A 24,783-nucleotide genomic window follows, 5' to 3' on the forward strand; every position below is an offset into this window, starting at 1 on the left:
GTGGATTGGGAGTTGCTGCAACAGACTTGTCTTTGAAGTTGCTCTCAGCGACCCTCAAGAGACCTTGGAGTTTGCTTAGGGTGACCTCTTCTTTGTTCATGTGGTAGGTCATCCTAAATTCATTGTACATCGGAGGCAAAGAGTGAAGCACCATGTCGATCGCCAAGTCTTCCCCAAAGTCAACATTTAACTTGCGAAGGCGGTCGATATACCTTTGCATCTTTTGCAGGCGCACGGTAAGAGATTCTCCATGACCCATCTTAGCGAAAATCATGTTAGTGAAAATCTCATAATGCTCTTGTCTCGCGCTTTGGTTGTATCTCTCCAATAAGTCTTGATGCATCTCGTACGGGTACATGTCCTCGTAGGACTTTTGGAATTCGGAGTTCATGGTGGCTATCATGATGCAATGTACCTTCGTTGCATCTCGCTCATGAGTTTCAAAAGTGGTAATTTCAGCCGGAGTAGCAATTTCAGGGTTGATTTTCTCGAGCTTCTCATCGAGGACATACTCCTTATCCTCATAGCGAGCAATGGTGGGAATGTATCTTATCCATTCGCTAAAGTTCGTTCCATCGAAGGTGACCTTTTAGCAAAGGCTCATCAACGTGAAAGAACTAGCAGCAGCGTTGTTGGCGTTCGACATCTACAAATAGAAAGGACAAAGATACATTAGAATATAAATCCCTAATTATCACCCAATAAGAAAAATTAGGGCTAGGATCCAACAATAACATTTACATATTAGAAAAGGGATGCCATAATCTAACATGCAAATAAATTGAAGGTAAGTGAATGACGATTCACTAATTCTCCACCATAAAACCTAACTATTAGTCCTAAATGTATTGAGAATTCCTAGGATCGGATGAGATTCATTGAAACTATTCAATGGCATGTTTAAATCTCGATATGCCCCTCTAGCTTGTGACTGGGATACTGAGGATCACAAAGCGGGTGTGAATTACCATGCAAATTCACATGGTGCCTTCATTGTAACGATCACCTATTCGATGTGCCGGTAAACCACACACGCTCCATCGAACTATGATAAACAATGAATCACCCTTTGCCACCTTTGCTTAGAACCAATTATGTGCCGGTAAACCACACACGCTCCACTAACTTCTTAGCAAGGATGCAAAGTGTAATTTCATGGGATTGCATCAATTCACTTTTCCTAAAGTAACTAAGATTGGGAAATTTTAAAAATATGTGTAGTTACTTTGTATTTCCTATTATACTTTTAATGAGAGGATGAGGTTGCCCTATCCTACCCGTTCGGCTAACGACCCTCCACCGATCAAGCAAGCGGTGGGTGTGAGTGTACACCCATTAAGTGCCATTTTATAGGCCGCAACCTTATACCCACCTTATAGATCAGCTTCGTGAATGAGGCCTACTAACGGTAAGACTAGCATTTTAGTTATATATATATATATATATATATATATATATATATATATATATATATATATATATATATATATATATATATATATATATATATATATTAATCTTGTAATATTCTATTAGTATAGGGTTGTATTTTAAACCTTTTAAAATCTAGGGTTCGAAATTTAAATTGTCCAAATTAAAACTTTTAATCACAAAATATAAATTTCAAAACTTGAGGACAAGTTTTAAACATTTAAAACATGGAGGATCAAATAACAAATAATTTTAATTAACAATTAATTTCCTAATTATCTATATTTGATTTATTCAAGATTTCTTTCAAGATAATTACCAAAATAATCAAAATACTTAATTAATTATCATATAAGGAAATTAAATATTTTATTAGTTGATAAATATTTAATTAGATCAAGATAATAGTCATATATATCAAAAAATCGGATTTGGGTTGATCTAATATGATTAAGGTAAGTTTTCATAAGATAATCATGAAGAAATCCCGAATCTGGCCATTCCTGACGCTTGGACTTGCCGAGTGCACCAAGGGACTCGCCGAGTCAGGCCAACTCGCCGAGTCCACTATGGAACTCGCCGAGTCAATGACTCAGAAACACAAAAATCGAATTTTGCAGTTTAGTTTCAGACAATTAAGCAACAATTTAATGAAAACCAAGCTAGGTTCTGATACCACTGATGGGTTTTAGCCATAAGAACTTTCCTATGTGCGCATGCAAAAGCCTAATGTTTGGATCTAGGCTTTCTAATTAAACATGCTTTGAATCCAAGACTTCTAATGACTATTTAGGTGTAATAACAATATTGAAACAGATCTAGAATCATACCTTTGAATTCCTTGTTGATCTTGTTGTCTTGGAGCTTCTAGAGTCACAATTGTCACTCCTCTAATGGCTTACAAACACCAAATAGCAAGGAGGATGATTTGGGAGAGAGGAGAGGGGAGGAAATCAGCCAGGGTTCTCTTACTTTAGATGAAGTGCCGACTTCCCTTTGCCATAGGGTCTATTTATACTTGTAGACTCCTTAAGGGTTACAACCTAAACCCTAATTGGATAATCTTCTCTTAAGGCTATCCAAATCCATTCCTTAGATAACTCTTGGACGATTTGAAGCAATCCTTAGCTTCTAGAATCCGTCCAATCCATATCTATATGGATTTACAGTCTAAAGTTTAACTATCAAACAATTGACAGTTTATACCCTCTTATTTAATTAATCTCTTTAAGTCACCAAATTAATTCCAATTAATTCTGTGACTTATATTAATCAAATAACAATATAGTATTCTTTATATTATTCTCATAATATACTAATAATATTTACTCTCTCTTAATAAATCATCCTATCAAGTTGCTATGGTGAAGGCAACCCAAAAGGACTATGCACAACCGGGTCAATTACTTGCCTAATACAGTTGCAGCCTTAGACACTATTCCAACAGTAGCAAACCTAGATGATATCACAAAGACAATCATCTAACATACAACTCCTACTGGTGGACCGGCATTGTGGCCGTAGACCCACCGCTACTGGAAGGTACTCACCTCGAAATAGCTGCTAATCGGTGTGGGAATTAACTGTCTGCTGCTCCTGCCGCTCCGGAAATCCTCCGGCTATAATTTCCACAAAATACTCAGTCAAACACCGCTAATTGTCCCATGGGTAAAATGACCATTTTACCCCTGATCGAGTCCAAAGTCAAAGTGAGAGTCAACTTCCAGTTTACTCGACTCCCGTCCATTCGATTGTCCTTAATCCTGTCTTTACTCGTCGAGTTAGGCATTGACTCGACGAGTTCGCCTTCTAAATTGATGTCCAAGTCCTTCGACCTACTCGCCGAGTTGTATGAACAACTCGCCGAGTTCATCTTCATCCGATGAACATTTTATGTTGTGACTCGCCGAGTTGTATGAACAACTCGTCGAGTCTGTTCTTGATCTAAGAAGGTTGCCTTGAACTCGCCGATTCAGGGAATTGACTTGCCGAGTTCCTTCATGGATGAGTTCGGCTTCCAACTCACCGAGTCCACCCAGGACTCACTACTCTACTCGGCATAAACGATAAGGGGGAAAAACTCGAGGACTCACGGCTCGACTCGCTGAGTCCGAAGAGCGACTCGCCGAGTCTGCCACATGCAAATACTATACACTCGATCTTGCTCGAATCCAGTTCATGCCATTTACAGATCTGGGTTCTTAGGGCAGGATTTTCACGTAAAGTTTCCAACTTTACGTGTAGAAATGCATAGAATGGGGATTAAAGGCGAAATAAGGGCTAAGAAGGTAGATCTAGGTCATTCCAGCAATTTACTCCCATAAAGGTTATAGATCTGAGCTTCTGGAGCTCAAACATGACTAGATCTAGTGGATAATCAACCTATCACGAATTCTACTTCATGCACAATCTTGGAAAAGGTTCAGGAAGAGTTCCAAAGGTGCTTTAATGGGGGTTTCAAGCATACGAACAGAATGGAACAGGGATATACCTCAGAGAACTCTGATTTAGCACCAAGATATCTGGTCTCCTTCTTCTCTTCTTGATCCACTCTCCTTCTTCTCCCAAAATATTAAAGGAATCACTCTAATCACTTCAATCTCACAAGAAACGAGTTAGGGTTTGATGTAGGGTGCTCTGAGGGTGAAAGGGGGTAAGCTTGGGCCGCACAAGCTTGCTTAAATAGGGGGCAAACCCTTGGAATTAGGGTTTCATCAGACAGCGGGGACTTGCCGAGTCGCCAACTTAAACATGCTCCGGATCCCGTCTCTACTCGGCTAGTCGGACCTACAACTCCCCGAGTCCAAGGCTAAAAATGAAAAACATTAAGATAAATTTTACGTACCAGGAACTAGGTGCTACAATTTTATTTCTGTAACTAAATTAATGAAACTAATATGCTTAAAGTAGATTGACTATTTTTTTTCATGACCTCTCAACAAGAACACAATAATAACAAATAATAAGAAAATAGTAAATGCAAGAAATTGAAGAAGAATAAGGAGAACAAATTAAAGCAAGAGCTTGGAAAAAAGAATTGGAGAAGAAGATTGCTCAAGAACACTGTAAATCATAGGAGTCAATTCAAAATCGTAAGAAAAACCACTTCAGTGTAATCGTATATATAGGGTGTTTTTGAATAAGGAAATCATTATCTTCTAAAAATGTTAGGATCTTAAGATATCATTTTGGAGATTTTCGGCTATTCATCTGGAAAAAAAGAAAGATATCAACTATATTAATTCAAAACTTCAAAGATATCATTTTGGAGATTTCCGGCTATTCATCTGGAAAAAAAGAAAGATATCAACTATATTAATTCAAAACTTCAAATTAATTGGCTTTCTTATTTAATCAGTTTTAGAATTCAAACAATTACTCAAATTGATTCATTTTATGTGGGATATACTGAGATATAAATTATGAATAATATTGCCTTTAATTTTGACTCTTAAATATTTTGCCGATTTAATGAAATTATATTAGATTTATAGTTTAATAACTTAATTATTGATATGTTTGTTTAATGAGTTTCAAAAAATAATAAATAAATATTAAAATATAAACGGGTTTGAATTTGGAAATCAAAAGCTATAAATAAGGGAGTTAAATTAGGAACAATATTAATTAAAGAAACTGATATAATGTATATAAATAGAATGATATGTTTCAATTAATAAAATAATTATTGAATTTAAAAATTCTATAATTATTAGAGATTCTATAATTAAATGTAATTGTGTTTAAATTTTATTTGGGAAAGATGATGTCAACAATTTGATCTAAGGGTGGAGAATATAATATTAAAACACAATCAAGGGCCCTGATTGCTTCATTGGTGAATTAAGAGTTTTCATTTAATAATATTTAGAGATATGATTAAATGTAATTATGCTTAAATTTTATTTTGGGAAGATGATGTCAGCAATTTGATCTAAGGGTGGAGAACATAAGATTAAAACATATTCAAGGACCCTGATTGCTTAATTGATGAATTAAGGGTTCTTTTTTAATAATATTTAGAGATAAGGAACATTTATCTAATTTTTTATTGAATTAATGGTTGGATAAAGATTTTTTTCAAAAAATGTTATAACGGTTTTAACCCATTCCTACCTTACTAAAAATTTTATTTCACCTATTTTATGAATTGACCGCTTCTGCTCAAATCGACTCCCTCCCCAGCTCGCCGCCGTATGCCGTCGCCACTACTGTGAAGACACCGACCGGAGACCTTCGATAGCTGAAGCCACACCGTCGCACCCCACTCCAGGTTCTATTCTCTTTTTTTTTCTGCTTTCTTTTGAAATCGGTAATTTTGATATCAATTAATACCAATTTAAAGGTTATCGATTGATGCTGGTGTTATTATCAATTAATGTTGGTCGATTTCTTCCCTTTAGCTATTTATTTTTTTGCTGCTACTAATTTGCTCCTTGTTTGTTGTTCATATATGATATCTGTAAAGAGGAAATGTGTTTTCTGTTCATATATGATATCTGAAGTGTAAAATGTTCAATTAGATGTTTGAAAAAGAGTTTATTGGCTATTGTTAATGATTTGTTAGGGTTTGTTAATTAGGAGAATGCTGATTTGAGTAATAGTCTGTTATTACTAGTTGTTACATGTAGAGTAATCATGATTCTTCCTAATATTGTTCATTGAAGTCAGGTTAGCTGTTTTTAGTGATGAAGATACTGAAAGAGAATGCAGGGCTTCTTACAAATTTTGAAGTAGTGGATTTCCTACGTTCTAGAGGGGCTGCAAAAGATCCCACAAAGGTGCTTGCTCCCTTAAAACCTTCAGAATTCAAGGTTTATGACAATCTAGAGAAAAGTGTGGGTTCTAGTCAAACACGAGAAAGCATGGTTGAGTTTGTGACAAAATGTAAACCTTACACGCTTTCAAACCCTGAGATGACAAGTGTGATCAACATTAGGCCGACTTGTGAAGTGGAAATCGACCCCCTGATAGAGGATCTTGAGTCACGCCTTGGTGAAAATGTGGGTGAATTGGTGGACTTGATTAAGCAAGTGTTTCCCCCTTCTCCTGAGGAATGAAAAGAAAGCAGAGCTATAATGTAAGGTACTATTTGTTTTATTTTAAGCCACTCTAGTGTCTTTTTGATAAATAAAGTGATGCAGTTTTTTTTATTCTACTAAGTACTAACACTCCCTTGAGTTGTTGTTATTAAACGATCTTTCACATATGGGGTGCATTTCAACTATCGATTTACCAAAGTACACTACTTTAGGAAGAAAAAAAAAAGTAAAAATTCAATGTTGTAATAGAAAGAAATGAGTCATTTTATAGTTGATATTTTGCTACACCAGTTAAATATGCTCTATGTATATTTTGCTTATGCATTTGCTCATAGTGAGCATTAAAGTATAGATGTAATAAATAAAAAAGATATTTTAGTATATTATGATCTTAACCTATTACTGGTAAGTAAGATCATATCGTGGAGACAGCATGTTAATAAAATTTAGGTTAAAACTAAATGTCAACATTTTATCAAATAACTTAAAGGAAATGTTTTATATATCGACTTAGCAGTAAGCACATAACTACCTAACAATAACAAATAAAATAAGTAGGTTGTTATTTTATAATCTAGAACCATTGTAAAAGTAAGAATATGAATAGGATCAACACATTCCAGCACTTGTAAGAATGATTAATAAGAATACAAAAATAATCAGATCATATAAATACACTACAAGCTAAATAGTAAGTAATAGTGCAGTTTCATCATATTTATCCAACTATCACTCTAACTAATATAATAAATCAAAAAGAAAAGCAAAAACATTGGAATCGAAAAATATATAATAACACTTGGTTTTTGGTCAAAAATCTGAATCAATCTTCATCAGAGTCAAATGTAATCTTTGTGGCTTTAGGTGCATCTCTTTGAAATGGGGGGCTCCATACAGCTTCGATTCCTTCATCCACAAATAAAAATATAAACTTCAATCTCATAAACGTTTCAATTTGAATTTAATAACAAAAGTGAAACTTTTTTCTTGACATGAGTCCCAAAGTTCAAAAGGTTGGCTTCTCTAAGCACATTTATCAGCTCCCAAGAAAGTGCCTGAATCACATTACAATGCATTTAATTAAATAAAAAGGCAAACATACAGTGGACTTCCAACATGGACTGGTGGTAGAATTACCTTATTCACCTGTTCTCCCAATTCTGTGGACATAATCCTCTGTGGTCAATGGGAAGCTGTAATTTATTACAACTTCAACATCTGGAATATCCAGACATGGAGCATACATGATACATCACATATCAATCAGATAAACTTTAAATATGTGTTTACTTAATGTAGAAAGAACGACTTAATACAGAAAGCACTTAATGGATGGATACTTACCAACAGCGGGGAGCTACCATCCTTGAATAAAGCAAGCGCTTCGGTACATGCCCTTTGTTGTTTGTCACCACTTATAAAACATAATAAGTAAGTTGAGTATAAAGAACAAAGGTACTCGTGTCCTTATAATTATGGTAAAGAAAAGCACCTTCTTTGCAACATACTCTCAACTCAGGATGCTTCCTTCTTGTTCTTGAGATTTTAGACAAAACAAAATACCAGATTAAGTTGAAAGTTTTCATGTGAAAAAGGAGAGAGAAGAGAAAGAAAGAAAAAGGTGATTTCTCTAGCAAGAAATATTTATATTAAACCTTCTTGACTTGTGGTATTTCTCTACAATGTAACTACATGTGCTCGATCTTCCAAAACCTACATGTAAAAAAAAAGATATATCAATCAATGAAAATAATACATTACAAGAACATCAAAGTCTAAGAAAATAGCAGATTGCAATACCTCCACTATCTGCATGACATCATGGTTAGCAGCTAAATCCTCTGAACCTACAACAACCTACAAAATAATATATTAATCCAAGGTGAATTGCAGCATATCTAAATACAATTATCCAAAAAAAACTTTCATTTTATTGATTTTAATAAACAATGCAGTGAAGAAAGATTTATATACATACCTTCACAGAATTTGGATCTATAAATTCCTGAGCTAAGGGCCATGTTGCACTGAACATTACAACTTGGCGAACTACAGATATTAAAAGGTTATTAGACTTTTATGTCAAATTTGATATTCATATTGTAACTCCAAAATTTTGTTAAACAGTCACATACCAGAACTTGTTTTGCTAAGAATAAAACCAAATTTTGGATCAAATCCCATATCAAGCATTCGATCAGCTTCATCAAGTACCAGTAAGAAATGTCAAATTCAAGATATGCCTTTTACTAAAGAATTTACACTCGATTGAATTGGCGAAGGCTTATTGAAAACTGAGACCTCATGATTGTTTCAAATTGATCCTTAGCAAAATTCAAGACCGGCAGATCGCTCGCAAGTCACAATTACTTTGGTCGCTAGACGAACAATTATTTTTAAATATATAATTGGTTTATATTTAAGTTTATAGTTTTACTAAATGCTTACATTTAGCGGTTATCTTTGAACCAAACCGTGTTTATACGGTTCGGTTCGGTTCGGTTTGGGTTTATAAGCAATTCGGTTCAGGTTCTGTCAGTCCATGTGAGGTACTCGCCCCGTGAGTATGCGGTATCCTTACAACACATATACAAGTGAAAACAATTTCATATCATCCAATTGCGGAGCTATATGGGATGTTGGGGCAATGTAATAGTAAGATCTTTCCAAACTTTACACCCCTTTTTTTAGGCGGATCATGCCAAATATATTTTTAAAAATTTTAAAAATTGTCTTGCCTCACAATTGTATATTTATATCTTTCTTGAAAATATTTAACTAATATAATACTTATACATTTTATTTTGTTTTTATTAATTGTTTGCGCCACCATGTGTTTTATTAATTTTAATGATTTTAAAATCAGCTTTGTTGTAGTTTAATTTTACACCATATGTTCCAAAAAGAATATTCTAAGAAGTCAATTACTTAATTAAATATTAATATTGTTTAAAGGAATAAGAGAGGTTTTGAAACTAAAGGTTGTTTAGGTTTTACACGTTCAAAATTTATAGCGACCAGTGAATCAAAATTATGGCATTTATTTGTTGTTTAATAAACGTTATAAACATAGTAATTATATAAAACTATTGTACGTGTTCTTCTTTATTTTATTTCCAATACACAATTTATCTCGATAACAACCGTCTTATCACAATTTATCTCGAATAGATACCCCGTATCCTTTAGCGTAATAAAAATATCTTACACTCTTTAGCAGTTTATCATACGAATCAAATTTGGAGTTAGCTAACTAGAGTTCTTCATTTTGTATCGTAGAACTTGATGAGTCCATTCCTAACTATTAACATTCATTTTTAACATAATCAGACATCACATTAAAAAATCGAAAATAAAATATCAACTAAGCTTTACTATGCTTGAAGGGAAGATTGTTTTGAGTTAACTACAGAGAACAAATAAAGAGAATACATATAATGAAGTGTATAGGAACTAGGAAGAAAGATTTTGCCATTATTCGACTATAAAAATATCATTAAAAAATAAAAAATAAGCTAAAGTGGTACAAAATTACTGTCAATACTATTCAATTCAATGTCCTTACTCCATTAAAAGCTTAAACTAAAAACCAAACACATACATTAAAAAACATAAACTAAAACAATAGTTTAGCGGCACATTGTGGAATTAAAAAACAATGGAAGGCATGCAAATAGATTATGAAACCGTCTTTATATATATAAAACCAGGCGAATGTACGCGCGTTGCGCAGAAACATCTATATATTTGAAGTCTTTACAAATATATGATTTTTTAAATATAACAATAACGTTGTTGTTAAATTTGATATAATAATTTGTATATACTAAATTGATATAATATATTGTTTATTTTGAATTATATGATAATATATACATTTACTATAACTTCATAATCTCAATCGTTTGAATGACTTATACCCGCGAGTTACACATGAATAAAATTAAATATAATATATGATTTGATGTTATTTATAGTTGTGTTTATCATTAATTAATTTTTTAAAACTTATTTGCTTAATATTTTAATTTCTATCATTATAATTATTTAAAACATCAAACATTGTTTTTTTTATTTTAAAGCTAACGATATAATCATTTATATAGAGTTGTTTTTAACTATTGTTATTGTAAGTTATTTTAAGCTACTTATTTGGAAACTTTTAATGACTATAAAAATATATTTAAGAAATATTTTAGTTAAATTGAGATTACAATTTAGTTTTTTTCTTTTATCACTACAATTTATCACTTTTAACTATTTACAAAATATTCTTTAGTTTTTTTAATAGAATTGAAATTTATATTTGAGTTGACATTGTAATATGCAAAAACACCTATATAATTGAAGTCTTTACAAATATATATTTTTAAAAATATAACACTAACGTTGTTGTTAAATTTGATATAATAATTCGTATATTAATGTGATATAATATATTGATTATTTTGAATTATATGATAATATATAAATCTATTATAACGTCATAATCTCAATCGTTTGAATGAATTTTACTCGCGAGTTACACATCAATAAAATTAAATATTATATATGGTTTAATATTATTTATAGTTGTTATTTTTAACTAATTTTTTAAAATTTATTTGCTTAATGTTGTAATTTCTATCATTATAATTATTTAAAACATCAAACATTATTTTTTGATTTTAAAGCTAACAATATAATCATTTATATAGAGTTATTTTTAACTATTGTTATTATAAGTTATTTTAAGCTACTTATTTGAAAAAATTTAGCGATTATATAAATATATTTAGGAAATATTTTAGTTAAAGTGATATTACAATTTAGTTTTTGCTTTTATCACTATAATTTATCACTTTTAACCATTTACAAAATATTATTTGGTTTTTTAGTGGAACTGAAATTTATATTTAAGTAGACACTGTAATGTTATATTTAAATTAACAATTTAAGTATTTTGTCCAAATTGTTCAAAAATTGTAGCTTTAAACTGATAATGGTTTACATGCAACAACATTTTAAATCTAATAAATTAAGTATAATATGTTAAAATTTAAAGACATGATTTTATAAATAGAAGTAAATATATTATTTTAAAATTGAATTTTAGTCTATTTATGATTACACTTTAGGTTTGATATTTATTTTACCTAATTAACCAACTTACAATCATTATTAGAAAGACGTTACAATTTATCCCTTTTAACTATTTATAAAATAATCTTTGGGTTGTTTAAGTTAAATAAAATTTATATTTAAGTTGAGCCTATAATGTTATATTTTAATTAATAATTTAAGTATTTTATACAAATTGTTCAAAAATTATACATTTAAAATGATAATGGTTTACATCCAACAATATATTAAAACTAATAAATTAAATATAATATGTTAGAAGTTAAAAAACATAATTTTATAAGTAGAATTAAAGATATTATTTTAATATTGAAATTTAGTTTATATATGAATACATTTTAGATTTTATATTTATTTAACCTAATTACCAAATTATAATTATTATTATAAAGAAATTGAAAAGTCATGGGAGTTTCAAATGAATGTGGTGAAAGGAAAAAAGAATGGGGGTTTCAAATACATGAGATTCAAGAAAAAATACTAGTGTTATAAGTATGTATGATATGGATACTCAAATTAATGGACGAAATGAAGTTTCTGTGAGAAATTAAATTCAATAACAATCGCACACTAATTTATCTATCTTGATTCGAAGATGAAGAATCCTAGGATCGTGAGTTTAGGTTTAAAAGAATCTATTTTTTCTTATTTTTTATTCTTCGTGATGAAAGATGACGTAGCACATGGTTTTAATGGATTCTAAGATGCAATCAAGTTCACATACTAACATACATTTTGAGCAAGCAGCAGAACAAAGAAGAAATTTGTTTTGCTGGTGGTTTGGAAACAAATCGTTCTCTCTCTCTCTCTCTAATATCAAATAGATCACGTTCCTATCTTTTTAATATCAAAAATTAAAAATAATATAGACTGAAGGGTAAAAATATCAATCTATTAATTTTTCAGGAATGAATTAAAATGTTATGTGAAAAAATCAGCTCCCTTCCATTTACCTTGGTGATTAATCTAGTATATTAATTGAAAATCTATGTGTTATGTACGTAACAAACACGAAGTCAATAAACATTTTCATCAAAAGTTAATTCATGAACTGAGGTAATAAAATTAATTAGATAGCTAAGACACATATGTACATGGTTTCTATAATTATTTTATTACGAGTTGGTTATTAGTTTCTACCTACATATAATAAATACTATTATTAATTATACAAAAGAAAATGTATTTATAGAAGGATCCTTTTGGTCTCCAAATAATCGTTGCCTAAAATCAGAAACCATCAATGGAAGTCCTTCTCGAAAGATACAGATGGCTTCCAATTTCCATCCAAGAAGCTCTTTTGCCTTTGAAATATCTGGTTTCCTTTATTGAGGATCATCTTCTGTGTTTGGCCTGAATTCTATCTTTGCATTTAGATCAATTGTTACTTGCACCGCCTACAATACTTATAAATTATTATTATTAACCTAATTAAATCATATTTAATTTTCAAAGTAAGAAATGTTTATATTTTTACGTTAGCAAGTTCAAGCATGGTGAATTCCGAAGGGTTGCCGAGATTAAAAGGTCCCACATCCTCCCCTTCCATTAGTCTCATTAAGCCTTCCACCTATTCATAATATAGTCAGTGTCAGTGTCACTATATACTATTTCTTTTTTACTTAATGGACTTAACAGATATATTTGCCAGTACCAGATCGGAAACATATTGGAAACTTCTAGTTTGCTTCCCATCCCCGTAAACCGTCATTGGCTCCCTCCTCAATGCTTGAGCTACGAAATTGCTAACCACACGTCCGTCATCAAGGCACATTCGTGGTCCATAAGTGTTAAATATTCGAGCATGTCTAACATGTATTTATTTAACTTATTAGTATTATTATTGTATTAATGACAAAAATATATAACAAAACCTCAATGTTGAGTCCTCTATGGTAATCCATGGTCAAGGTTTCGGCCACATGCTTCCCTTCATGGTAGCAGCTTCTAACACCTACATCCGTAAATAATCAAGCTTCAACTTAATAAATTAATAAGTAGAAAATAATAAAAGATAGTAAATCGCAATTAACTTTTTGTGATTAATTAACTCTTTTCTTTTCCTTTGTGAAAAACAAAAATTATACTATATTTTTGGGATCCACACCTACAACCGTACTAAAAGTTGACAATGCATGCACATGATCATGCACCTTAGGCTACCCGGAGTGGAACCAGTTCCACGCGTTAAAATCCTAGGTGGCAGCCAAAGAGATGCGTGAACACCGCCCCAAAGTCTGGTGGGTTGGGTGTGGCGTCTCCATGAAGACGGAAGAAGCCTCCCAATAAGAAACAAGCTGCACATCGGTCATTCTCTTTCTCTCTCTTCTTTTTCCCTCTTCACCACCAACCCACCGGTGAACACCATTTTCATAGCCTGGTGGGTTGGTTGTGGAATGGTCAAAAATCTACATGTCATTCTTTTCACACACAGTCCACCCGTGACAATACCACACAGCCTTATGGGGACCCATATTCATCACTCAAAGTTCAAACCTCCCCATCCTGACACGTGTCATCCAAAATTTGTCATTTGGTTCATGTTCAATTAATATAGGAAATGTTACAGTTTGCAGCTCCTAAATGTACTAGCTACGTACAAACAGTTTTTTTATCACCTTTTTAAAATCACTATCATTGAAAAAACTTATATATTTTTTATCTATGATTCTATCTATGTTGTTAATACTTTTCAAAGAAAAAAAAATGAAATAACTAGTTTACTGACCTATAGGATTGACATTGTCCCAATAAGTCTCAACCTGTGGATGTTCAAGAGGATCACCATAGACTTCACTTGTGCTTGTTAGCAAGAAACGTGCATTGATCCGCTTTGCAAGTCCAAGCATATTTAAAGTTCCCACAACATTTGTCTTATGATCATCATTATTTTTGTTAAGCTTATCAAATTCAACAAGAAAAGATAACATACACAAGATTCATGAAATACTACTCAAAGATCTTATCTTAATTCGTGTAAGAATGTAAGGATATGATGGTTTTGACAGGGTTGTATTTGTAGTGAACAGGGGAAGCAGGGCAAGCCAAATGGTAAGATAACATCATGGCGAATGAGCTCAAATCTAGGGTTCTTAAGATGATGAAACAAGTTGTCTTTTCTTCCTGTGAAGAAGCTATCAACTACGATTACACTATCACCTCGTGCCATCAGTCGATCCACTAGATGGCTTCCTACAAATCCAGCCCCACCTGTAACCACAACTCTCTGGCTTTTTTTCCTTTAACCCCAAAGGGATTTTACCTCCTTCAAACAAAAACATTAATCGATGAGCTAATCAACAAGTTTTATAAGCATAATCGGTGAGAAATCATATCATTTTTAAGACGAATATGAGAAAAGTAACTGAAGAATCAGTAAACCTAGAATACAATGTAGAAGAAAGGGGGTTTTAATGTACCAATATTAACGTGATACGAGCCTTTGGCATGAACCTCGAAAGTGATACGACGGGGTATGGGAGTGGAATCAGAGATCTGTTCAGCAACTTTAAGCGCAGGAGATGAGGGGATAACGTCGACGTTGAACAATAGAACAGAAATGGCGATTCCGATCACCAGATACAGGATCCTTTGTTCTCGTAGAATGTACCGAATTGGATTCATGATCAAGAAACGTTTTGCATTGGTGTCTTGTTTGATTCGGACGGATTCCTCACCCATTCACTAAATTTCTGTGTCGATTTGGGTGAATCAAGCCAACGTGGGATGGGAGGAAAATTGTTTGGAGAAGAGAGATCAGAGAATATTTTAGAGACACCAAAATTTAAGGAGATGCATGTAATTGGGTTTTGTAATGACGTAGACTTGAAAGTCTTACGTAACGGTTTGGTCCAATATATATGTAATTGCCCGGTCTTAAATATGATAAGTAAATAAGTATGGGAATATTCTAGTTGGGTAATTTTATGTTTTAGCATTATCTCTAAATTTATACTATATTTTAGTAGGGCTTGTTCTTTCATTTTACATTTAATATTTTACATTCCTAGGGTAAGAGTTTGACATAACTTTCCGTTTTGAACAAAAAATTTTGTTTGACACTATAAGTTTTTAGCTTTTAGTTTAAACAAAATATTCCAAATCTAAAAGCTATCTCATGTAGCTTTTACAAAACGCTAACAACTACCTACTAGTTTGGTCAAAAACGCCCTAATGTAACTGGTAGCTCTTTTATATTCCAACCTAAGTCGTTGGCTTCATCTACATGTGGTGTTTATTAGTCGATTCATCATTCACAACACTATGAACAATTTTTTCATCACCATCCATTGTCTCACACAACCGGTGTCGTTGTGGATTTGCTAGAGGGAGGTTGAATGTAACATCACAAAAATTTTAACCAATTTAAACTTTTCAGAACAACCCATTTACTAATAAAATTGTTTACAAAACCATTGTTTCCAAATATTATTTAGAAATCAGAATCTCCCAAGACCAACAATCATAAAATCAGGACGTGTACGGTCACGCCTTCTCCTTGCCACAGTCCTCTGAAGTACCTGAAACCACAAACTAAAAACTGTAAGCCAACGATTACTGAGTTCTCCCAAGATACCACAACAAAACATATAAACAAGCAGATATCGGGTCCACAACTTTACAGTTGGAAAGCCCAATACATAACAGGTACACAACCTCCTGGTTGGATTACCCTTGGCCTACAACCTTCCGGTTGAAGTGCTCAATACCTAACGGGCCTACAACCTCCTGGTTGGACTACCCCCGACCTATAACCTTCCGGTTGGAATGTTCGGACTGTTGACTTACAGTACTAAGTAGTACAATCACAACCCCCAACATACCATGTCAACATGCATATAGCAAATAACACATATATCCAACAATAGATAAGCATATAAACAGTTAACAGTCTAGCAGACATGATCACAGACCACTATTACATGGTAACATCCTAAATACCAGGATATAGATCTAACGACCACTGCATCATAGCTATGTACGGTAAACCAGGCTATCAATCAAATGAGTCGTCCTTGGTGCCTTCGACCTGTAAGTACAGTGAGGAAGACTCACCTCACAGTCTGACGAAAGCTAAATAATAACTACTCCAAATACTGGCTCTACAGGTCACATATTTAATAGATATAGACCAAGACTTAATTGTTGCTCAAATACCCAAAATACCCTTAAGTCAAACTTGGTCAACCTTAGTCAAGGTCAAAGCCAAAGTCAAGGAGTCAACACAGTCGAGTTAACTCAGGCCTCGTACGCGGGGCGTACTCAAGTCTTGACCACAGTCGGGAGGGTTAGCCACGTACGCGCAGCGTACTCCAGGTTACACAAGGCGTACGCTCATATTTCCCAAATCTTCAATAAGAACTTAATGCCTTAAGCTCTCACGTCCAACTTTCAGATCCAAGGCTAAATTACCCTCAAGATTCATAAAGTTACTAACTTTATGACTTTGCATGTCCATTAAGTTCTCAATACTCCAAATTACAGCATCTTAATGCATTAAGACCTTCTAAAGAATGCATGGAGCAAAACTAACCATCAAGACCACATTTTTATGACTTAAGATCCTTCCTAATGTCTAAAAGGGCGACGTATTGGGTCACAAACATGCCATGCTTCACCATTTTGGGGACAAAAAGTGCCTTAAAGGAGGAAATGACTAGATCTACAAGATGGAGTGATCAAGATGCAAACTTTTTACCTTCTGGATCTTGCTAACAAGAAGGAAATCTCATATCCAAAGTGCTTCCCAAACTCCAATCCCTTCTCACCACCTCTTCTTCTTCAAGAATACTTCTAAACACTCCAAAGGCTCCATAAGTGCACTCTTTCACTTAGGGTTTGCTTGTGGTCGACTTTCATAGAGTGAGGCTGAATAAGAATGAGATATGAGGCTATAATTAGGCTTAAATATGAACCAAACCCTAGAATTAGGGTTTGCATGATCCTCACATACGCCCCGCATACGAGGTGTGCGCCCAACGTACTAGGGCACACCCTAGTACACCTAACATACTCAATGTATGCTCTGCAGACTACATAACCGCCAAAATTTCCATATTACCACTACGGGCCATTTTGCAATCCTTTTCAATCCTAAGGCCCAAGATGCAATATTACTCAAATATAGGGTCAAAATTGGAAGTACCATGACATCGGGATGTTACAATTCTCCCCCACTTGAACTAGACTTTGTCCTCAAAGTCGGCCATCACGAGCAACTCAAGATAATGCTCTCGCATTTCAGCCTCCCAGGTCCACTCGGAGCCTCTTCGATGCTGCCACTAAACCTTTACCAAAGGTATCTCCTTGTTGCGCGGGACCTTCATCTTTCTTTCCAAAATAGCCACTGACCTCTCAATATTTCACGCGCTCATCAGCCTAAATATCATCCAAGGGAACCACGACCTCATCGCCCAACACGCATTTCCACAACTACGAAACATGAAAAGTGTTGTTGATTCGAATGAGCTCACTCAGCAACTCCAACTGGTAGGCCACTCTGCCTACCCTAGCTATCACACGAAATGGTCCAATACATCGGGGACTTAATTTCTCCTCTTCCTGAAGCGTATAACACTCTTCTAGGGTAAGATCTTTAGCAACACCAAATCACCGGCCATACAGAGGCTCATAAGGCGGTGCACCACGGCAAAAATTCGTTAAGCGGCCTTCGATGTACAACCAATACATCAACTAACAACTTTTCTGAGCACGCGGTCCAACCAGCTGGTCCCTGAGCCTCCTAGCTCCCAATAATGCACTAACATCCAATGAATTACATGAGAAAATAAACAAACATGACCATTGGGCCCACAACCTATGTCTGTGATGCTCTCGATATTATGCCGATCTTGTCGACATTCCATTATTCGCCTGGAAACACACGAACAGCACCACGGGGCCTAAAGATACTGAGCCTCATTCCATCGCCTTGCAAGCATCTGAAGATGAACACTTTTAATGCATAAAGGTTTTCAACTCACATATAGATTTTAATAATCAACTCCCACTATAGAAACATTTTCATATACCCAAACCATCAATTCTGATCTAGAATCATCTTAATCTAAAACATTTCACTATGGTCCTTCCACCCAATACTATACTTCCAACTGTCTACAAACAACCAATCTTCAATAAACCTCAGAATGTTCTTGACAATTATTTAACAACTTTAGTCACACAAAGTTCTAGTCCTTTTCCACTCAATGCCCAAGACATTGAGTTAGAACTAGTGAATATTATAGCATATGTAACCGATCTTATATCCGAAGCACATGGGAATCGATTCATAAAGTCTTACATAAGGACTTGACATCTTATATGGCTCTTGCCATAATATTCCATATATCGAATTTCCTATGTTGAACCATTTCAACATGATATTCATATATGTCCAAGACTAAATTCTATTAAACATTTCAAATGAAAAATCTAGATTTGAAACGAATTATGAGTGCTCTCTTCCTTAAGCCTATCATAGATAAACAATTCTCAACCTTGCAATTTGCTAGTTGAAAAACTTTGTTCCCTATGAATAGTATTTTCAACACACACAATACTAGCATAGCAATTATTCTCCCACTAACATAACAGTTATGCTCTTACTATCTTCAACATGTACCCATAAATCGACTGGACTTCTAGAATTCAATACTCTTGACTTTCTTACTTAAGTGTTGATTTATGATACATGATGATTCGCAAGTTGAATCAGCTACATTCTCCTGCATGGAACTTTTCCATGTCACAACTCCTCCATTTAGGGTAAACACCCAGCCCGACTGAGAGCGGAAACTATCTCTATCGGTCTGAAAGCTGGCGTCGCTATACCCTGTCACTCTCAAGTCATCACTCCCACCGAGAGCAAGTATCTAGCCCTTAGTCCTCCGTGGGTACTTAAGAATATTCTTCACCGCAGCCCAATGAGCTTTACCAGGGTTCCCTTGATATTTGTTGACCATGCTCAAAGCAAAGGCCACATCAGGGCGAGTACAAGTCATAGCATACATGATCGAACCAACTGTCGAAGCATATGGTATTCGACTCATTTCTGTTATCTCATCCTCTGTACTCGGACTCTGGGTTTTACTCAGTTTGGTATTGCTTAGGATAGGTAGGTTACCTTTCTTGGAGTTCTCCATGCTGAAACGATTCAACACCTTGTCCAAGTAGGTACTTTGACTAATTCCAATTAGCCTCTTACTTCTGATTCTCAATATCCGTATCCCAAGAATATAAGCAGCTTCTCTGAGGTCCTTCATAGCAAAACACTTCCCAAGCCAGGACTTAACCTCCTGCAAGGTTGGGATGTCATTTCCTATGAGTAGTATGTCATCCACATACAACACCAGAAAGCTAACTATACTCTCACTAGCTTTGACATATACACATGACTCATCTTCGCTTCTTGAAAATCCAAACTCTTTGACTTTCTCATCAAAACAAAGATTCCATCTACGAGATGCTTGTTTCAACCCATATATGGATTTCTCAAGCTTACACACTCTATTAGGGTACTTTGCATCAACAAAACCCTCTGGCTGACTCATGTAAACATCTTCAGTCAACTTTCCATTAAGGAAAGTGGTTTTGACATCCATTTGCCATATTTCATAGTCATGAAATGCAGCAATGGATAGCATAACCCTAATAGACTTAATCTTCACTACTGGAGAGAAGGTCTCATCATAATCAACTCCCGAGGTTTGAGTGAAACCCTTCGCAAACAGTCGCACCTTATAAGTGTGTATTTTCCCATCCATGCCGGTCTTCTTCTTAAAGATTCATTTGCACCCGACTGTCTTACAACATGGTACATTGTCGACCAAGTTCCAAACTTGATTGTCATACATGGACTTAATCTCGCTGTCCATAGCCTCTTCCCATTTGGCAGACTTGGGGCCTGCCATGGATTCCTTGTAGTTGTTAGGTTCATCTAGATTTATCCGTGTACTATCACTGACAAATGTATCACCTTCAGTAGTAATATGAAAACCATAATAAAATTCAAGTGCATTCCTAACTCTGGTGGAACGGCTCAGAGGTAAGGACTCATCAATTAGTTCAACTGGAGTTTCCTCCTCAGGTTGAGCGCTAGTGTTTGAGGTCCCTTCACCGCTTGACTCTTGAAGCTCTTCAAGGTCAACTTGCCTCCCACTGTCTCCTTGGCCTATGAATTCTCTCTCTCTCTCTCTCTCTCTCTCTCTCTCTCTCTCAAGACTCCTCTCCTCGCAACGAAGACAACATCGTCACTCGGCCTATAGAAGAGATAGCCAAAGGATTTCTGTGGGTAGCCGATGAAAATACATCGCTCACTTTGAGGTTCGAGCTTGTCATGAGTTTCTTTTCTCACAAAAGCCTCGCAACCCCAAATTTTGATGTGGTCTAGTGTGGGAACTTTCCTTGTCCACATCTCGTGAGGTGTTTTGGAAACCTTTTTGGAAGGGACTAGATTAAGGATATGGGCAGCGGTCTCTAAGGCATACTGTGACATCCCTAAAATCTCGGCCAGAAAAGACCGATTTCATTTATGCTTTTTAAACATTTTCAGAGTAAATCCTTTTAATTTTAAAAGAGATGCGGAATTTGTTCCCAAAAACAAAACATGATAAAATAGATATTTATCAAAACATTTCATATAGAAATATGATTTCATTTCATAATCAAAAGTCGGGATGTCATGTTCCGATACAGATTATAAAGCATAAACGATAACATTACAAGTCATTCAACAAATATACATATACAGACTTGTAAACAAAACAACTTGATGATTCGCCCATCTTAAGCTCTTGCGCCACTTCCTGTAATACAAATAAACTGAGTGGGTCAAGCTTGGGAGGCTGGTGAGCATATAGGTTTTTCAACCCACAATAAATAATTATATTTAATTTCACCAATCCACAATAAAACCCGATTACCCATTCCCGTTATCCTCACTTTACGTCCCTAAAATAACTTATATTATAAGGAACCTAATTCAGGATTTTCATCGGGACGGACATTACTGCAGAGGGGCTTCCTCAACAATAAGTGCCCTAAAGGCAACCATGTGGGGAATAGAGTACACCGGTGAACACGTCGTTCACAACACCTACAGGTAATGAGCCTGCTAGTGTTCCACAGGACAGTCTAGAATAGTCTATGGTCGTCATCCATACTCTGCTAAATGACTAGAATAACACCAATAACACCGAGGCCTCTCATCTGTTTATTACACACCAATTATCTACCCAACATATTAGTAGATAAAAATATACATTTTTATACATTGTTTAAAAAACCTGTATAGCATGCTTCAATCAATATATATTCCACATAACAGATGAGGCATACACACATAACACGTATTTCATAGAGAATATATCAGATCTATGAGATAGAAGAGAGTGAATATACATTCACACATATAACCACAAAATATATACACGTAGCACGTATTTTATATTAAATACTTCATAATATTGCGTTGGAAAGAAAATAACTACACACTCACATCCCGTATTCTTAAATACGTTTAACGATTACTTTTTTAATATCGCGTATTGAAAGGGACTATACACTCACCTGATCGGAAGACGATCAGGTAGCACTACGGCTTGCAGAAGTAGTGTCTCTCCGTAGATCTGGAAGATCTTTACAAAAACTGGGCTCCTCGCGGGCAGGGCTTCGGCTCGGGAATAACGCTCTTCGGGATCCTCGGGGCTTTGGATCTTGCTTCGGGGCTCGGGAATGATATCGGGGCTTCGGGATATGATTGGCATGCAAATCTAGGCAAAACTTAGAGAGAGGGAAGAGTTTGAACAAGAGAAAATGGTTGATTTCGAGTTCTATTTATAGGCTGAGGGTCTGGGATTACGCGGGGTGTAATCTCAAATTACGCGGGGCGTACTCAGTACGCAAGGCATACTCGAGTTACGCGGGGCGTACTTTGACGTCACTGCGTGCGTCGACTGGTGGCACTCGAGTATTGGTCAGACAAGTTGCATCCAACTGAGTACGTTGGGCGTACTCAAATTACGTTGGGCGTAATTGACTCGTCGAACTTCTAAATTGCGTAACTTTCGCATACGAGCTCCGTTTTCGACGTTCTTTATATCCACGCGAAGGTCAGACCATACTCTACAACTTTCATTTAGACTCCGTCGGCTAATTTTGATTTTATTTTTTATTATTTATTTTTAAAAGGCCGGGACAGAAAAACTTCGTTATAAATTCATAACTTCTTCGTCTGACGTCCGTTCTCGCCTAACTTTTCATCGTTTCGCTACTAACAACGAGATCTTCGATTCTCATTTAGATTGTTTCGGCTAAAAACCGCTGGATCTCAAATCGAGTATTCGGGCTGCATACTGCTAAGTCGAAACTTAGAAAAATCATAACTTCCTCATACGAAGTCAGATTTGGGTGTTCCTTTTTTGCACGCTCTCGGTTTAACGAAATCTACGACTTTCGTTTAGATCGCTAAGGCTAAATATCGCTCTATCTTAAATTCATATTTTACGTCACTCAACGTCGTACCGGTTCTGTCGCGAAACTTCGACAGGTCATAACTTCTTCGTTATAACTCGGATTTTGGCATTCCTTATATCTCCGGAATCCTTGTTTCAACCACTACAACTTTATGCAAAGATATCGGGCATATCTAATACTTTAATTTTAACACTTATTTTATTCTTAATTCATTAAATTATAATAATTAAGAACACACACATAAATCACATAATTCACATAATTCACAAATAATACATTTTTATTATTTCAAATTGGGGTTACAAAGGTTGACCTAGACTATTACATTGCTAAAAATGGCAAGCCCAGAAACACGGGCGTTACAATTCTCTCCACCTTAGAATGATTCTGTCCCCGGAATCACACACCAGCAAACAAATGTGGATAGCGACTCATCATGTCACTCTCCGTCTCCCAGGTGACATTCGGCCCATTCACGTGTTTCCATCGGACAAGCACTAACTCAACCATCTTACGTCGCAACTTCATAGTCTTTCGGTCAACGATTGCCTCTGGTTCCTCAATCAACCTCTTGTTCTCATCGATCCTCAACTCCGAAAGTGGAATTATGTAGGAAACTTCTCCCGCGAACTTCCTCAAGTAACACACATGAAAAGTGTTATGAATTCCATTCAGTTCTTCTGGTAGTTCGAGCTTGTAAGGTTGGTTTCCAATTCTCTGAAGAACTTTAAACGGTCCAATAAACCTTGGACTTAACTTTCCCCTTTTACCAAATCTTATAAGTCTCTTCCACGGCGAGACTTTAAGCAAAACCGAATCTCCAACTTCAAAAGTCATCGGTCTTCGCTTTTTGTCAGCATAACTCTTTTGACGATCCTGAGCTGCTAACATTCTTTCCCTAATTATTTTCAACTTTTCAGCCGTTTGATGGACTATCTCCGGTCCCATAAACTGCTTTTCCCCAGCCTCAAGCCAACAAGACGGCATACGACACTTCTGTCCATACAATGCTTGATAAGGTGTCATCTTTATGCTCGAGTGAAAACTATTATTATAGGAAAATTCTACCAAAGGTAAATATTCATCCCAATTACCTAGGAATTCCAAGGTACACGCTCTCATTATATCTTCAAGTGTTTGTATCGTTCTTTCACTCTGACCATCAGTCTGCGGATGGTAAGCTGTACTTAAACACAACTTGGTACCCAATTCCTCTTGTAGACTTTTCCAAAATCGTGAGGTGAAACGACTATCACGATCCGACACAATCGTTAGCGGAACACCGTGAAGCCTCACAATTTCCTTCACGTAAGAATTCGCAAGCTTTTCCATAGACCATTTCTCGTTGGCTGCTATGAAATGCACACTCTTAGTGAATCGATCAACGACCACCCAAATCATGTCGTGACCACTTTTTGTTCTGGGCAGTTTAGTGACAAAATCCATGGCAATGTCTTCCCACTTACCCATAGGCACAGGTAATGGTTCTAAACTCCCGTATGGTTTCTGATGTTGTGCCTTGACTCTTGCACAAGTCACACACTCGGCCACATACTTCGCGATGTCGAGCTTCATCGTCGGCCACCAATAATAGGGTTTCATGTCCCTATACATTTTTGTGCTACCGGGATGAATCGAGTACATGGTTTTGTGAGCTTCTTCCATCAGAAGATCTCTGACTCCTCCTGTCTTAGGTATCCAAATCCGATCTTGG

General features: G+C 35.3%; 1 protein-coding gene and 1 pseudogene across 2 annotated transcripts; one reads left to right on the top strand and one right to left on the bottom strand.

The window, feature by feature from the left end:
• Window positions 1-5,550: 5,550 nt before the first annotated feature.
• On the top strand, window positions 5,551-6,638 carry LOC111895494 (uncharacterized). Of its 2 annotated transcripts, none has more exons than XM_023891576.2 (2): window positions 5,551-5,704; window positions 6,103-6,638. In XM_023891576.2, the coding sequence occupies exon 2, from the start codon at window positions 6,120-6,122 to the stop codon at window positions 6,489-6,491; it is 372 nt and encodes a 123-aa protein (XP_023747344.1). In that variant the 5' UTR covers window positions 5,551-5,704; window positions 6,103-6,119; the 3' UTR covers window positions 6,492-6,638. The 2 variants fall into 2 exon arrangements, with proteins under 2 accessions (XP_023747344.1, XP_023747351.1); XM_023891583.2 differs by having other exon boundaries at window positions 5,555-5,704; window positions 6,099-6,638.
• A 5,632-nt stretch (window positions 6,639-12,270) lies between these two features.
• LOC111895506 (UDP-glucuronic acid decarboxylase 4-like) lies at window positions 12,271-15,507 on the bottom strand (annotated as a pseudogene).
• Between the last annotated feature and the right edge of the window lie 9,276 nt (window positions 15,508-24,783).

This window comes from Lactuca sativa, chromosome 6, assembly GCF_002870075.4.
Source record: "Lactuca sativa cultivar Salinas chromosome 6, Lsat_Salinas_v11, whole genome shotgun sequence".
In the NCBI taxonomy this organism is placed as follows: Eukaryota; Viridiplantae; Streptophyta; class Magnoliopsida; order Asterales; family Asteraceae; genus Lactuca; species Lactuca sativa.

What these genes read in the sequence shown, in the direction of transcription:
- LOC111895494 (XM_023891576.2), top strand. Translation starts at nt 6,120, where the DNA reads ATGAAGATACTGAAAGAGAATGCAGGGCTTCTTACAAATTTTGAAGTA.